We start from the raw sequence: 16,698 nt of genomic DNA on the forward strand, positions 1-16,698 counted from the left end.
GCCCCTCCTCCCTCAGACCCAGGAGTCCAGGCCCCCAGCCCCTCCTCCCTCAGACCCAGGGGTCCAGGCCCCCGGCCCCTCCTCCTTCAGGCCCCTCCTCCTTCAGACCCCGGAGTCCAGGCCCCCAGCCCCTCCTCCCTCAGACCCAGGGGTCCAGGCCTCCGGCCCCTCCTCCCTCAGACCCGGGAGTCCTGACCCCCAGCCCCTCCTCCCTCAGACCCAGGGGTCCAGGCCTCCGGCACCTCCTCCCTCAGACCCAGGGTTCCAGGCCCCCAGCACCTCCTCCCTCAGACCCAGGAGATGCTCTCCAGGAACTGACCATGGCCCTGACTCACACCCTCAGGGGAGAGGCCAGGCCCCTGGGGCCCAAAGCTGTGCGCAGGGGGCCCCCACCTGGGGAGGTCTTCCCCACTCCTCCTGCTGTCAGGCTCTACTGCAGGGGAAGAAATCTGACTCATGGAGGCAACGGCCCTCGCCTGAGGAGGGACATAAGGAGACAGGGAAGGGATTTAGCCCAGAGCACATGAAAACCCCAGTGGGCGCTGGGACCTGAGCTGGGTCCAGGCCAGGGGTGGGCCTGGGCTTCGCAGGTCCATGGGCTAAATTAACCCACAACTCCCTCACCTCTTCAAACCCGTCCATGTGGAGAAGAGGGGAGGAGGCCGCGAGGGCCAAGAGCATGAAGTCATGGAAACTCGGGCTGTGGAGGGGGGGCCACACGTGCCCTGGGAACGGGATGAACTGGGCTCGGTTTATTTCCACCCGGTTGTCATGGTGATGGGGGGGGTCGAGGAGGGAGATGGGCCTTTCCCTTTCAAGGACCTGGCCGGGCACAGGAATCCATGTGAAAGATGCCCGCCGCTGGGCACCAGGGATCCAGGAATCCAGACAACAGCACCCCCCACGGGGAGCCCAAGCCCCTCCCCCTGCCCAGACCTAGCCCTCCCAGCTTCCACCCTCCCTAATCAGACCTAAGAACTGTGGCTCCTGGTCCCTCCTACTCCAGACCCCAGACCCCGCCACCGATTCACAAGGCAATTCTGAGGATGGAGGGAACACACCAGCTTTACCACGCGGTTAACAAGCGCACCTGAGTTCGGTGCTGGGCCGTGAGCGAGCCTACGCACACACCACAGGGGCAGGGGGCTGGTGCCTGGGGACCCACTCCAGGGAGGGCTCAGGAAGGAAACCATGGTGCCGGGACTCACCCAGACAAGGTGACCAACTGTCCCAGTCTGTCTGGTACGGGCGCTGCCTGAGACCCGGGGCTTCCACTGCCAAAACCAGGCCAGCCTTGAGCAAACCACCATGCGTTGGTCACCCCACAACAGACCTGACCCAAACCCCAGCTCGCCCGCCTGCTGGCCATGTGACCTGGGGCAGGAACTTCCCCTCTCTGAACCTCCAAAGCCCTAATCCTTCAGGCTTCCTGCAAAGCCCCGGAAAGTGAGTTTACCAAGTGCCTGCCTGGAATGAAAAAGGGATTTCACCTGAAAAGGCAGCCCGATAAGCAAGGCCAACGGGGGTGCCGGAGAAGGGGGCTCAGCCTGGGGAACAGGGCCAAGGGCCCCTGAGGGAAAGTCCGGGAGAGCCAAGGCCTGGTGGTGGCGGAGGAAGGGAAGAGAAGCCTGAGCCCCCTCCACCCTGGGCCTACCAAGTACTCTGACACCTTACAAGGCCTCAGGGAAGCAGGACCCTCCTCTGGGTGGAGGAAAGCATCCTAGCTAGCATGTGGGACTCTGGAGGGGACAGGCCTGGGGGTCAGGAAAGAGAAAGAGAGGAGGGTTAGACCGGCGGCAGCCCTCCCGCTAATGCCTGCGCTGCTCCCGGGAGGGTTTTCCACACAGCTCAGCTCCCTCCTTCACCAGAGCCCTGCCACGGAGGGACCTACTAGCCCTGTTGTACAGATGAGGAAACTGAGGCACAGAGAGAAAGGACACTAAGTCGAGGCCACAGAGCTGAGGAACTGTGACTTGAACCGAGGACCAATTCTGAGTCTCCCCGAGTGCCCTTCTCTTCTTCCTGGGAACCTGAGGAGTGGGTCTCTTCAAACATCCCTGCCTCCCCAGCCAAGCTTTCCACAGGGTCTCCTCTGGCTCCACCGATGGCCAAACCCTACGGGTCCCAGCGGGGAGGAGAGGGCTGAGGATGGGGATCAGGAGATGAGGAGGGAGGCGGTGTCAGGAATGAGACGGGTGGTGGCCGCTGTGCGGCCAGTCCTGTCCCCAGCAGTCCCACTGTGGGCACACAGACCTGCACCCCGAACCAGGGAGGGCTCTGGGGCACAGAGACACTGGGGGAGGCGATCGGGGGGTCCTGGAAAGACAGGGGGCCGGCTGCGGACAGAGAAGACAGGCAGGTTGTAGCGCCCTCGGGGAGCTGGCACGGCCTCTAGGAGAGAAGCTGCCCGACGCCGAGGAGAAGGAAGCGAGCCGGTACAGAGCCTAGAAGAACCTGAATCCAGAAAGAGCATCCTCACACATGAACAGACGCACCGCCAGGGCGAGGGGCCTAATCCGCGCCTCGCCAAGCGGGCCAGGGGCCGAGGGAGGGAGCCCCGCCGGCGCGCGCCCGCACAGCACTACGCTTGCTGCTCAGTGAAAGCGACGCCTTCCCGGAAAGGGGAAACGGTGGGCCAGAGGGCGTGGAAGTATTGCTGCAAGAGGGGGTACAGCCTCAGAAAAGGCGGCAGCACTAAATGGCACAGGAGAGGCGGCCCAGAGACTAGTGAAGGGTGCTCGGGGTCGGGAGAAGGCAGCGCGAAGTGGCAACGACCGGGACCAGGGGCATGGACCCGACTGAGGCCGCCAGCAGGGGCTCGGGTCCAGACAGAGGGCGGCAGACACCAGAGCCGGTTGAAGAAGTTCAAGATTGGAAGCGGGGAGCTCCGGGTGGGTGGCAAGGGCCAGGGGGCCGGAGAGGGCAGCAGCACAGAACGGCGCAGGCCGAGGCTGGCGACCAGGAGCACTCGGTGGCCCGGAGGATGCTGGAGGAGGCTCGGACCCTGTGCGGGCCGGGTCCCGGGAGGGGCCGGGGGCGCTGACCTGGTGCAGGGCGCTGATGCCGTCGGCGTTGGTGGAGTCGAGCACCGCGCGGGCGGGCGGCGGGGCGGCGGGGTCGAGCTCGGCGCCGGGGCCGGGGTCCGCGGCGCGCAGCATCAGGCGCGCTTCGTCCAGGTCGCCGCCCGCGCAGGCCGCCAGGAACTCGGCGGCGCGCTCGAAGCGCACGGTGCGGGCGCGCCGCTCCCCGGGGCCCGGCTCGGCGCCCGCCCGCGCCCCCCACTGCCGCAGCTGCTCCCGTCGCCGCTCGCGGGCCGCGGCCGCCGCTGCCCCGGGGCCCGCCCCCGGGCCGTCCTCGCCCGACATTGCGCCGCCCGCCCGCCCGGTGAGCGAGCGAGCGAGCGAGCGAGCGACCGCCGAGCCCCGAGCTGCCGCCGCCGCCGCCGCCGCCCGCCCGCCCGCCGGGGGCCGCCGGGAACTGCCGCTGGCCCCGCGCAGCCCGAGGATCGGCTGCCCCCGCCCGGCGCGTCGACGTCACACGCCGCCCCGGGACGCGCTGGGAAATGGAGTCCGCGAGCTGACGTTGCTAATGGCAACCTTGGGGCCTCGCTCGGCCCCGAGGCACGCCGGGAAGTCCGCAGCTCGGGGGCGGCGGGCCGAGTGGCCGGTCCGGGAAGCGCCAGGGAGTGGGGTCTCCGGGCCGGAGGCGCGCCCCGGGGCGTGCTGGGAAGTGCAGGGACCAGTTGCACCGGGCCCGGGAGTCGAAAAAGATATGACGCTCAGTTTCCCAGCTGATTCATTTATTGTGGGCTCTCTGGTCGGCTCGCTTCAACTAGAAACAGGAGAACAAGGACGTTTCTCTTCTGTCCACAGTCTTTATGCCGAACGCCCAGAACGGAGCCTAAGAGAAAGCGACCGGAGATAGTTTCTGCATGAAAGAGTTAATGGGTTCGCGACTGGCGAGCCCCGAAACCCAGAAGTCCCTCAGGACAATCCTGCGTCTCTGGGTGACCGCCCAGGTCATGCTGGGAGATAAAATCTGCAGTCAGAGGTCACGGCCTTCGGGCCACAGCCCCAACGCACGCCGGGAAATGTAGTCCTCAGGGCCACGCCCCTAGAGGCTCAAAGGGTCCGAAGAGCCCCAAGCACCTCCAAAAGATGAGGCTCAAAGGCAAGCGAAGCCCAGATTCCCTTATCGTAACCTCTGGATTACATCCGGGAAAGGAGCCCAAGGGGCGGGGTCCATAATGACAGCGGTTCCCAGAACCTTCATTCGCCCGTCCTTCTCGCTCTCGCAACCTGGGACGTGAACTACGCTGGGAGATGTAGTCCAGGCTCTACATCCTCGCAAGTCATGCTGGGATTTGTAGTCCCGGGTGAGGCGTTCCACGTAGCAGTTTCAAAGCAAGTAGTCTTCACCTTAAGGGTCCTGTACCTAAATCCTGGATAGGAAAGATGAGGCACTTTGATATCGTAACAAGAATCCCATAAAAATTCACAGAAAGGCGCTGAAATCTGGATAGATTTTTTTCCCCAAGGGGATGTTGGAGCTGCCCACCCACTCCAAAGTCTTCAGTCCTGTAGGAAGATATAAACTACAAATCCCATGAGGCCCCGGGAACGCTGGCCGTGGAAATCAAGGGACTAGGCGTCCCGGTGGTTCTTGGGATATGTAGTTCTTGAACACGCACGCTTCCCACGCTTGTACACATCCAACCTCATTCTGCAGGGATCTTAAAAGACAAGCAGTAAATCATCCCTCCAGTTGTTACGTGTGGGTGTGGATTTGTGTGTTTCAGTGCCTGTGCACAACTGTGACACACTATAGCCTGTGTTTTTGCGATCCTGTGTGTGCCAAGGTACATGCTGTTTATAAGGGCTCGTGTTTATTATGTCTGTAAGTGTTCATGGAAATATGCCTGTGTATTTTTGTGACTGTGATTGTTTCTCTGGGGTATCTGCTCAACCCACACAACGAAGTGTGAGACATGTTCCCACCATCCACTCAATTAGCAATCTTTACACTGACTGTTGTATTTAGGCTCCAGCCTCTATTTTAAAATTCTCTTCTGCTGCAACGGTGAAGAATTCCAGCTCAGATCTAGCCAATCGTGCGTTTGACACTTGTTTCTGCCCACTTCCCAGGTGTGGGATCTGGGGCTAATCTCTGCCTCTGGAATTGTCCAGTGTGTACATATGACATCTGATAGATACAAGACAATGGCTGTGTACAGACATTTTCATATCCCACTCGTTGAAGTTCTCTTCTTCCCTTTGCTTTTAGGTGGTGAAGGTTTTTTCCCTTCCCAGGCCTGCTGTTTTCTCTCAAGGCTAACACTAGAGTTGCAATCCTTAACCTTAGAACTGGAGGCCCCCCTCCCTGCTGGTGAAAATAACATCAGCAAGATAAGAAGAAGATGTTCCCTGCAATGGCAGAAAAAACACGCCGGTCTGCGTCAGAAAGATGGTCCAGATAAAGGAATGAACTAAAGTATCAGGTTTATTCTGTTGTTCAGTGTGAAGACAGGACTAGGCATTTCTGATTTTTTTTAAAATTTTTAAATATTTTTTTAAAATTTATTTCTGAGATAGAGTGTGTGAGCAGGGGAGGGTCAGAGAGAGAGAGGGAGACACAGAATCTGAAACAGGCTCCAGGCTCTGAGCTAGCTGTCAGCACAGAGCCCGACGTGGGGCTCGAACCCACGAACCACGAGATCATGACCTGAGCTGAAGTCGGACACTTAATCGATTGAGCCACCCAGGCGCCCCTAAGCATTTCTGATATTTTAAAACTGATCCTGGCAGAGTTATTTGCACAGAGGAAACTTAAATTTAAGAGAGATATGTACTGTGGAAGATACAGCGTAGCTGACTTCTCATGACTATCAGCACAATAAAATATCTCCTGGGTCCTCAAACTCCCACCAACGGGAAGGAGACTTTGTATATGTTAACCATGCCAATAACCATGGTATTCTCCCAAATAGCATCTCAGATACGGGCACGGAAAGAAGCCCTTCCCTTACAGGGAGTGTCAGGGGCCAAAATGATCACAGAGGAGGGATTTTGTCCCAATGTGTAGAACCACGTTTTCCAGATCTGGTAACATATGATCTCTTTTCCTCATGTGCTTACTTCTCTTTACCCTCTTTTCTTTGTGGGAATGTTTGTCTGAATTGTTATTATTACAGCTCCCTGTGCCTTCCCATTGTGGATTTGTTAGGGAGGGACAAACTGTGTGTGCAGTTTACAGGATGTCAAACACACCCAAGCCTGACTGACGGGGCTGGTCTGCCCCCGAGACCCTGGACTTTGTCCTTGGGGTGGGTGAGTGTGTTCCATGTACAGGGTCTGTATATGTGGGTTGGGCAGCCAGAGGATTGGGGCATGTCACAGACAGCTAATTGCCTGCCCATCACTATTTTCTCCTCCTCAAAAAATAGAGCACTGGTTGGGAAGCCAGGGTGGCTCAGTCGGTCGAGCCTCCAACTTTGGCTCAGGTCATGATCTCACAGTTCGTAGGTTCGAGCCCCACGTTGGGCTCTGTGCTGACAGCTCAGAGTCTGGAGCCTGCTTCAGATTCTGTGTCTCCCTCTCTCTCTCTCTGCCCCTCCCCTCTCATGCGCTCTTTCTCAAAAATAAACATTAAAAAAAAAACAAAAACAAAAACAGAACACTGGTTTTATTTGAGTGGCAAAGTACCCAGCTAGCTAAAGAGTAAGCCAGAGACCTAGCCTTCTTTGCAATTAGAAGAGGCCAATAAGATGCAAATGAACATTACTGGTGGGGCTTCCGGAAACTCAAGAAAGGGTTTTGATTCAGCTAAGAGGTGCACCTTTCTGCCTTTCAGCTTTCTGCCCTCTTCCCTTCCTGGAAGTGGATGTGACAGCTCCAGCTCCAGAAATCATACTGTGACCACGGCATGACCTCGTGGGCGGAAGCAGAGCAGGGAAGAAGGAGTCTCAATTCTTGACGGCGCTTTGGACATGCCTTTCCTGCCCAGGACTGCCTACCTCCTTCCTTTAGCTTGTGTGTGAGAAAACAAACCCCCAATTCACCAGAACCATGGTTATTTTGGGTCTCCTTCACCAGCAGCCAAACATAACTCCTAAATGACACTGTTGGCATAGTGCTGGCATTACAATGGGAAGGGATCAGAGTCAAGTGCAGAAACATGAAGAGGCAGTCACAGGATGACCATGGAAATAAACAGAATTCTGGGAGCATGAGATGAGGCTGAAATTCATGAAAAAAAAAAACCCCCACATATGTCCCTACTTAGAAAGAGAGACTTCCAGGGGCGCCTGGGGGCGCTCAGTCGGTTGAGCTTCCAACTTCAGCTCAGGTCATGATCTCACAATTCAAGGGTTCAAGCCCCGCATCATCGGGCTCTGTGCTGACAGCTCGGAGCCTGGAGCCTGTTTCAGATTCTGTGTCACCCTCTCTCTCTCTGCCCTTTCTCCACTCACACTGTCTCTCTCTCTCTCTGTCTCTCTCAAAAATAAACATTAAAAAAAAAAAGTGTATAGAAACACAATTACTTTTTAAAAAAGAGAGACCTCCACCAGACACCACATGGAGAGAGGTCCCAGCCACCCCAAACAGAGTCACCCTAACCCAGCCGTTGCCACTGAGCCAGCAGAAGAACATGGATGCATGAGCAAGAATCCCAGACAAGACGGGAGCCTCCGTCTGGGTTACTCCAGCCTTACTCAGCTGGGTAAGTGTCCAGGTCTTGATTCTGACTCATGTCATGATTCACGGTTTGTGAGTTTGAGCCCCATATCAGGCTCTGTGCTGACAGTGCGGAGCCTACTTGGGATTTTCTCTTTCCCTCTCTCTTTGACCCTCCCCCGCTCACTCTCTCTCTCAATCTCAAAATAAACTTAAGGGGGGAAAAAAAAAGCCCAGACAAGATCAGCGGTGCCCAGAAGAACTGCCCCAATGAGCCCAGCACAAACTGGCCACCAAGCCACAGACTCATAACCTAAGTAAAAGGCTGCTACGGAACGCCAATCAGATGTGAGGTGAATATTCCAGAACGCCAATCCGATGTGAGGTGAATATTCCGCAAGAGCAAACGGGTTCAGGCAAGCAGCTTCCAAGAGGCCCTCGAGTCTGCTGATTGCAAGCTGCATGCTGTGTGGGATAAGACGAAGCGGTAGAGGAAAAAGTGGTTTCACTAATGCACCTGCGTGGGGGGAGGCAGAAGCTTTGGGGTCCTGTTTTATTCGTTTTCCTCTTCTTTCACATTGTAATAGAACTGATTTAAAAAAAAATTTAATATTTACTTATTTTTGAGAGCGCAAGCAGAGGAGGGGCAGATAGAAAGGGAGATACAGAATCTGAAGCAGCTCCAGGTTCTGAGCTGTTGGCACAGAGCCTGATGTGGGGCTCAAACTCACAAACTGTGAGATCATGACCTGAGCCAGAGTCGGACGCTTAAGCGACTGAACCACCCAGGTGGCCCTAGTACTGATGCATTAAAAAAAAAAACTTTTTAAGTTCATTTATTTTGAGAGACAGAGAAAGAATACAGGTTAGGGAGGGCCAGAGAGAGAGAATCCTCAGCAGTCAGGGTGCCTGCGTGGTCGAGTTCTGGTGACAGCCCACCACCTCCATGCTGTCCTCAGATGGTGCAGAGTGTGCTCTGATCTCTTCATTTACTCACAAGGACACTAATCCCCACTAAACCCATGACAGGGGGTCCGCCCTCATGACATCATCGAAACTTGACCTCTCAGAGACCCCACCTCCACAGACCACCGCATTGGGGATTAGGGCTTCAACACATAGATTCTTTGGGAACATATCAGCCATGTGTGTGGGATTGGTAGTCTTCCCTCAGCCATTCACATTTGAGATTTGGGGCCCAGGAGCCAGGCCCCTACGTGCTCAGGAACGTGAGCCCATCCTAAAGGTCACAAAGGTGGGCACTGCTTTGTCAGTGAGAGCAGATCCTCCTCCCGTGAGCAACTTTACAAATTATTTTGTTTTAAAATTCAGATATAGGGGCACCTGGGTGGCTCAGTCAGTTAAGCATCTGACTCTTGATTTCAGCTCAGGTCATGATCTCATGGTTCATGAGTTCAAGCCCACGTCGGGCTCTGCGCTGACAGTGCAGAGTCTGCCTGGGATTCTTTCTCTCCTTCTGTCTTTCTGCCCCTCCCCTGCTTGCTCTCTCTCAAAATAAGTAAACTTAAAAAAAAAACAGTTCCTTAAAAAATAATAAAAATAAGGGCATGTGGGTGACTCAGTTGGTTAAGCGACTAACTTCTGCTCAGGTCATGATCTGTTTGTGGGTTCGAGCCCCGTGTCAGGTTCTGTACTCAGAGCCTGGAATCTGCTTCGGATTCTGTGTCTCCTCTCTCTCTGCCTCTTTCCTGCTCACACTCTGTCTCTCAAAAATAAACATTAAAAAAATAATTAAAAAATAATAAACACTAAATATTTTAAGTTAAAAGAAATTGAGATAGAATTCACACTGCGGGGGGAATATCCTGCTTCAAGTGTACAGTTCAGGAAGGGCCTGGTTGGCTCTGTCAGTGGAATGTGTGACTCTTAACCTCAAGGTTGTGGGTTCAAGCCCCATATTGGGCATGGAGATCACTTAAAAAAAAAATCTCAGGGACACCTGTGTGGCTCAATCAGTTGCGTGTCTGACTTCAGCTCAGGTCAGGATCTCGCAGTTTATTAAGTTCAAGCCCTGCGTCGGGCTCTGTGCTGACTGCCAGCTCAGAGCCTGGAGCCTGTTTCAGAGTCTGTATCTCCCTCTCTCTCTGACCCTCCCCTGCTCATGCTGTCTCTCTCTCTCTCTCCTAGAAATAAATTAAAAAATATTTTTAAAAAATCATACAAATAAAAAGTAATTTTAAGTGTAGAGTTCAGGGGCTTCTTATAGTCACCAGGTGGTGTCTGCCACCATCACGGCCAAGGCTGAGCACTTCTGCCAGCCCGCAGAGAGCCAGGGCTCCCCTTTGCCCTACGCACAACTCATGCAAATGAAATCACACACCCTGTGGCCTCGAGTGTGGCCTCCTTCACCAAGCATCACGTGCCTGAGACTCGTCCACACTGCAGCCCATCAGGACCCCATTCCTGTTTAGGGCTGAATAACACCCCTTTGTATGATTCCTTGGTTGACGGACGTTTGCATGCATTTCCACTTTCTGGCTGTTGTGAGGTTACGAGTAATGTCGCTGCTGACATTTGTGTGCATTTGTGTGTGTGTGTGTGTGTGTGTGTGTGTGTGTGCGCGCACGCGCGGACATGTTTTCGGTCCCCTCAGGCAGACCCCTAGGAGCGGAATTACAGGGTCATACGGTGACTCCGTTTAGCTTTCCGAGGACCGGACAGGCTGGTTTCCACGCGCCGTGTTACATTCCCACCAGCAGCGGGTGAGCTTCACCTTGACCCCTCACCGCACTGAGTGCGGCGGTCAGTCGGGGAAGCGTAGAGGCTGGCGGCGGGCTCATAATGAGAGAGAACTCAGCCAGTGCCTGCCGGGGAAGCATTTATTTCAAGCCACGGAGACAGGACGAACGCTCCCAGGGCTCCGGCTCCAGCCCCAGGTCCTCACTTCCAGCGGCCTCCAACGCGGCCCTTCCCTGCCCCCTTCCGGCTGCGAGAGAAGAGAGGGGGCTGTCAGGCAGGACAGGCGCCCCCAGCCTCTGCCCTCAATTCAGGAAGTCCCCCCCCCCAAAAAAAAAAATTCCGGCTCTCCCTGCCCAGAGGAAGGCGCAGGCAAATGCATTCTCCCTTCGCGGACGGGGTGGGGGGCTTGATGGTCCCGGGGCAGCTGACCTCGGTGGGGGAGCTGAGGGCGCCCCTGTGGGCGCTGACGTGCGGGGGGAAGGGAGGGGTGCGTGTGACTAGCACGCAAGACGGGCCAAGGCTGGCGTGAAGGGCGCAGACAGCGGGAGGCATGGGTAGAGGAACAGAGCAGGCGCCAAGGAGGCTGGGGAGGCAGAGCCAGAAACTGCATCAGTTACAGCCGGTGGTCAGCCCACCCGCGGGGCCGGCCGGCCTGGGCACCGCCGCCTCCCCCCACCGGAGGCCAGGAGCGCCCACCCCTCCGGCTCTGACAGCCCCATGTGCTCCGGCCACCGGCCGCCCTCCCCGGGGCCAGGGCGCCGGCCCCACCCGACGACCACGGACTTAGGGGGACGTAGGAACAGAGATGGAGACCCAAGGAGAGAGACCGAGGGCAGAGAGAGAAGGAGAATAAGAAGGCCCCAGAGAATGACAGACAGAGAGAGAGAAAGGGACAGACACCAAGAGGGGCCGAGGGACTGAAGGGGAGCGAGAGGGAAGGAAAGAGGAACCCCAGGGTCGGAGAAGGGGCGTGGGGCTCGGCGGCCCAGGCACACTCACAACTTCTGGGCGTGGCTGATGCGGTTGTACAGCACGTTGATCTGTAAGGGGAAAGCGGGAGATGCTGGGGGTGGGGGGGACACGCCCGCCCCTGCCCTGCGCCAGACACGCACGCACGCCCCTGCCCTGCACCAGACACGCACACACGCCCCTGCCCTGCGCGGGACACACATGCACGCACATCCCTGCACCAGACATGCACGCAAGCCTTGCCCTATGCAGGTCATGCACACACGCCCCTGCCCTGCACCAGACACGCACGCAAGCCCCTGCCCTGCACCAGACCACCCCTGCCCTGCACCAGACAGGCACGCAAGCCCTGCTCTATGCTGGACACGCACGCATGCACGCACATCCCTGCACCAGACACGCACGCAAGCCCCTGCCCTGCACCAGACAGGCACACAAACCCTGCCCTGCACCAGACCACCCCTGCCCTGCACCAGACACGCACACACGCCCCTGCCCTGCACCTGACCACCCCTGCCCTGCACCAGACCACCCCTGCCCTGTGCCAGACATGCCCGCCCGCCCCTCCCCTGCACTGCCCTCTGTGGGATGCAGGTCTCACCTCATATTTCTGCTGCTTCAGCTTCTCCATCAGGTCAAACTTCTCAGACTCCAGCTGGTGGATCCAGTCCGACAGCTCCTGGGCCTTCTCCCTGTCAGGGGCAGAAGGGTGGTCACGGACAGGGCCCGCCCACGGCCCAGAGGGCGGTCCAGAGCCACACGGCCAGTGTCCTCTGAGTTGGGCATCATCGGCACCATTTTGTTAAGAGGTGAGGCCCCAATATTCAAAGTGAATGGAAGAAAGAGGTTTTAAGTCTCCGCCCCCTGTCTTCACATCCAAAAGTCGTATTTCCCTAAGGGAGGAAAATGTCATGTCAGGGACTCAGGCTGCGGAGGCAGGAAGCCCCGGTTCAAATCCCGGCTCTGCTATCTTCTGGCAAAAGTGACTCCCCTAGGATTCTGTTTCCCTCTCCACAAAATGTACAGAAAAATCTGTGGCCACCTGCTCTCTGTCTCTTCTCCCTTTCTTCCTTAGACACAACCTTTGGCAACAGGCCCAGTTAAAAAGCTACTTTCCCGGGCCACGTGGGTGGCTCAGTTGGTTAAGCACCCGACTTTGGCTCAGGTCATGATCTCACGGTTCGTGGGTTCGAGCCCCACGTCGGGCTCTGTGCTGACAGATCAGAGCCTGGAGCCTGTTTCAGATTCTGTGTCTCCCTCTCTCTCTGACCCTCTCCTGCTCACACTGTCTCTCTCTCTCTCAGAAATAAATAAAAACATTAAAAAAAATAAAAAAGCTACTCTCCCAAATCTCCCTGTGCATGCTGGTGGGGGCGGCCAATGGGGTGAAGGCAGGTCATGGGGTATGGCTTCCAGGCAAGCCTTTTGGGACTCTTTCTTTGCCACTTCTTCCTGTTACTTGGATGTGAGACCTGGAGCTCCAGCAGCCAAATTGGACCGAGAGGTGATTTTGAGGATGGAAATATCAGGCTAAAGATGGAGGAGGAGGCTAAAGTGGCTTTGCCACTGCCCTTTCCCCCGGGGAACATTTTTATTGGAAAAATAGGAGTCTGGGTCTCCAGTGATTTTTGAAGAGGTCCCATGCCAGCTGTGGACTACCTGGTTGCAGATTGCTTCTGAGAAAAATCAGCCTCTGTGTTTTAAGCTGCTGTGAACAGATCTTTTTACTAGAGGCCAAACTTATTCTTTTTTTTTTTTTTTTAAGTTTATTTACTTTGAGAGAGAGAGAGCACGCGCACAGGTGCACGTGTGAGAGTGGGGGAGGGGCAGAGAGGGGACAGAGGGGATCCCAAGCAGAGTAAGACGTGAGCACAGAGCCTGAGGCTCTGTCTGTGCTGACAGCTCTGAGCCTGAAGCCTGCTTCAGATTCTGTGTCTCCGTCTCTCTCTGCCCCTCCCCTGCTTGTGCAGGGGAAATAATAAACAGACATTTAAAAAAGAAGAATTGAATGCTCAACCGACTGAGCGACCCAGCTGCCCCGAGGCCAAACATATCTTAACTGATAAAAATCTACTGCCTGGAGCTGTTACAGGATGAACTTCTGCCTGCTATGTGCTGGTACGCAGTTAGCCCTCAGTGAAGCTAGTGTTACTATTCATCTGATCATAGCTAGCCTTGCCCGTCTTCTCTCTCCCTAGCTACTGGCTTAGCCACTGCCCTCTCCTCCGGGGCACATTTTTATTGGAAAACATTTTATACACCCTCATACGACCTTTATCTAATGATACAGTGAGATAACGGGGCCTCAGCATTAGCGGACCCCAATTACAGGTGGGTGGGTGCCAGCGGACAGGGGCACAAAGGACACAAGGGAAAACGAACACCGTGATCTTACGCCCGGTGATACCGCACTCACACGGGCAGAGCACAGCGTGGGCTGTGGGCTGGAGCCATTCAAATGCCTCCCAGAGCTGACCCAGAGCTCTGTCCTCACACTCGTGGGAAATCCGCATGCGGAGAGTGGTTACATCAGGGAAATGGGCAAATGCTACAATCTGGACTCGCCGCCCGTGGAGAACCTCCTGCTAAATGTCTATCATCACACCATTTTTTTTTAATGCTGTATTTATTTCTGAGAGAGAGACAGCGTGAGGAGGGGAGGGGCAGAGAGAGAAGGAGACACAGAATCTGAAACAGACTCCAGGCTCTGAGCTGTCAGCACAGAGCCCGACGCGGGGCTCGAACCCACGAATCGCAAGATCATGACCTGAGCCAAAGTCGGACGCTCAACCGACTGAGCCACCCGGGCGCCCCACCATCTCACCATTTTCTAACAGCAAGCCCTGGGGTCAAATCCCAGCTCTTACGCTAGCATGCTGTGCAGCCCTGGAAAGGTTACTTAACCTCTCTGTGCCTCAGGTGCCCCATCTTTAATGTGAGGATAATAATAGTCTCACCTCTGGGTCATAAGCCTGCAGCCATTCCCATCACTACCGTCACCTCACTGACCTTTCCCAGTGGACCAGGTAGACTATCCTCCTCTCGTCGTTTTTACCAATAAGAGTGAGGCTCGGAGAAATTACCTAACGTGCCTACGACCACACAGCGGGGGAGCGGGGCCCTGTCACCGAGCACGTGACATCAGAAAGTGAGTTCCAGACCCTCACTGTGCAGCCTCTGGGGTGGTGGGGGCGCCTGGCTTTGCGAGCCCCGTCCCAGGCCAGAGCACAGCAAACTACCCATGGTGCCGCAGGAGGGAAAGTCCCCCGCAGCCTTCCCCCGGTGGCTTATCATGAGCGTGGGCTGCCCTGTGAACGGGAGGTGAAGGGGGGGGTAGAGTCCGGGGGGGGGGGCAGAGACGTGGCTGGAAAGTTCTCACCAGCACGTCTGGCTTCGATTCAGAGAAAAGACGGGGCCTTCCTGAGTTTCCACAGGACATCGATAAGTCAACATAATCTCCTAAATTTGGGTCAGCTGCTCTGTCTGCCCATGTTACCTCCCACACTCCACAGGTCCTGGTACCCACGAAAACGGGTCCTTATTGGTGACATGTTTCACAGGGAAGACAACAGGGGCTCAGAGAAGGGGAGACACTTCCCCAAAGTCACACAGCGTGAGGGCTCAGACCTGGGCTTCTGCCCTCCCAGAGGGGGATGAGGGTCCCCTTATCTCTCTGTCTGTCGCCTTATCTCTCAAGCCCCTCCCACCCCGAGTCCCCCAGGCCACCTACCGGAGCTGGTCTTCACCCATGTGGTCGATGTTCAGAGGCTTCTTACGCTCAGACAAGATGCGCAGTTTCATCTCCCGACCTGTCTGGCGCTTACCACGCTTTTGTTCTGCCTGAGGGTAGAGGGGAGGTGCTGAACTGTGGAACAGATCAGAATCTGGGGGGCTGAGCTCCTCACCTCCTGTCCCTACACCCAGGAAGCTGGCCCCCGGCCCCTCCTCCCTCAGGAACCAGGGATCTGGGTCCCTAGCCCCTCCCACCTCAGACCCAGGAGTCCTGACCCCCAGCCCCTCCTCCCTCAGACCCAGGAGTCCTGGCCCCCAGCCCCTCCTCCCTCAGACCCAGGGGTCCAGGTCCCCGGCCCCTCCTCCCTCAGACCCAGGAGTCCTGACCCCCAGCCCCTCCTCCCTCAGACCCAGGGGTCCAGGTCCCCGGCCCCTCCTCCCTCAGACCCAGGGATCTGGGTCCCCAGCCCCTCCCACCTCCTACATCATGAACCAGAAGTCCGGGCCCTCAGCCTCCTCCTCTCTGGGAATGCAGACCTAAGTCCCAGCAGACTGGACTCACCTTGACCAGGTAACCCCCAAAATGGGCTCCCATGTTGGATAGAACCTTCTTCTTTTTGGCATCATCCTCAGCCCGCTTCTTGGCCTCTTCCTCCTCCTTCCGCATTTTCTCCTCCTAAGGGAAGAAAGGGGTTAACCCCAAGGCCACCCTCTGGGGGAAGGGGTCTGAGATGGGGGTGGGGGAGGGCGGATCAGGTATGAGCTGATGGAAGCAACAATAAGACCCAACGCATGAGACAAAGTCCATGTCAAGAAAGGCAAGAATTCAGGCATTCTGCTCCTGGCTCTCCAGGCCCAGCCGTATGACCGCCTGCGAGTCGAGGCCTTCTCCGCTCTGGTCCTTCGTGTGCCCCAAGCAAGAATTAAAAGCAGAAGGGATGTGCCTGCTTTTCTCTACATTTCTGTATCCTGAATGGCCAATGGTGAGCGTTGCTGTGTGGCCTCAGTGCAGATACCGACCCTCTCTGGGCCTTTGTCTCCCTTATGCTCGTGAGACAAGAATATCGGTGTCAGAACATGGAGGAGGGGAACTGCTGATGGGGGTGAGGCACTTGGGGCGCTAAAAGGGGCTGAATAGCCTTGAGCCTGAGGAAGGGCCTGGAACGTCTAGTTAAGGTATCACTGTGTTTCAGAAAGTCCGCACTGCCTGCTCCAGAAAGAGTGGCTTGCAGAGCAACCCCTCTCCCCGCCGCAACTGCTGGTGAGGTGGGCACGGTGGGTTTTTGCACGGCCAGCACAGCACGCCCCACCCGAACCGCTTTCCTACCGGTGCTGTACTTTACCGACGGAGGGGCTTACACAGCGCACGTTTATCACCTTACAGCTCTGCAGGTCAGAAGTCTGAAATGGGTCCTTCTGGCCACGTGTAGCAACGTGGATGGACCCTGAGGGTGTTAGGCTGAGCGAAGTAAGTCAGGCAGAGAAGGACAGATACCATATGTTTGCACTCGCGTGTGTAACAGGAGAAACTTAATGGAGGACCATGGGGGAGAAGAAGGGGGGAAATGGTGGGGGAGAGGGAGAGAGGCAAACCATGAGAGACTCTTGAATGCTGAGAACAAAC

The 16,698-nt window shown here is 56.3% G+C and overlaps 2 protein-coding genes across 3 annotated transcripts in view; both read right to left on the reverse strand.

The window, feature by feature from the left end:
- PPP1R12C (protein phosphatase 1 regulatory subunit 12C) overlaps nt 1-3,380 on the reverse strand; it is a 20,485-nt gene extending 17,105 nt beyond the window's left edge. For both annotated transcript variants that reach the window (XM_039244154.1, XM_039244153.1), the window contains exon 1: nt 3,045-3,380. In XM_039244154.1, the coding sequence (XP_039100085.1) occupies nt 3,045-3,365 (321 nt within the window). In that variant the 5' untranslated portion in view covers nt 3,366-3,380. The remainder of the gene's footprint in view (nt 1-3,044) is intronic.
- Nucleotides 3,381-10,495: 7,115 nt separating this feature from the next.
- The window catches only part of TNNT1 (troponin T1, slow skeletal type), a 13,134-nt gene continuing 6,931 nt past the window's right edge, over nt 10,496-16,698 (reverse strand). Inside the window, exons 10-14 of the mRNA XM_039244261.1 lie at nt 15,637-15,750; nt 15,073-15,182; nt 11,944-12,034; nt 11,373-11,413; nt 10,496-10,620 (exon numbers count right to left, since the gene is read on the reverse strand). Coding sequence (XP_039100192.1) covers nt 10,575-10,620; nt 11,373-11,413; nt 11,944-12,034; nt 15,073-15,182; nt 15,637-15,750 — 402 coding nt within the window. The 3' untranslated portion in view covers nt 10,496-10,574. The remainder of the gene's footprint in view (nt 10,621-11,372; nt 11,414-11,943; nt 12,035-15,072; nt 15,183-15,636; nt 15,751-16,698) is intronic.

This window comes from Hyaena hyaena, unplaced genomic scaffold (assembly GCF_003009895.1).
Source record: "Hyaena hyaena isolate Hyena2069 unplaced genomic scaffold, ASM300989v1 scaffold_235, whole genome shotgun sequence".
Taxonomy (NCBI): Eukaryota; Metazoa; Chordata; class Mammalia; order Carnivora; family Hyaenidae; genus Hyaena; species Hyaena hyaena.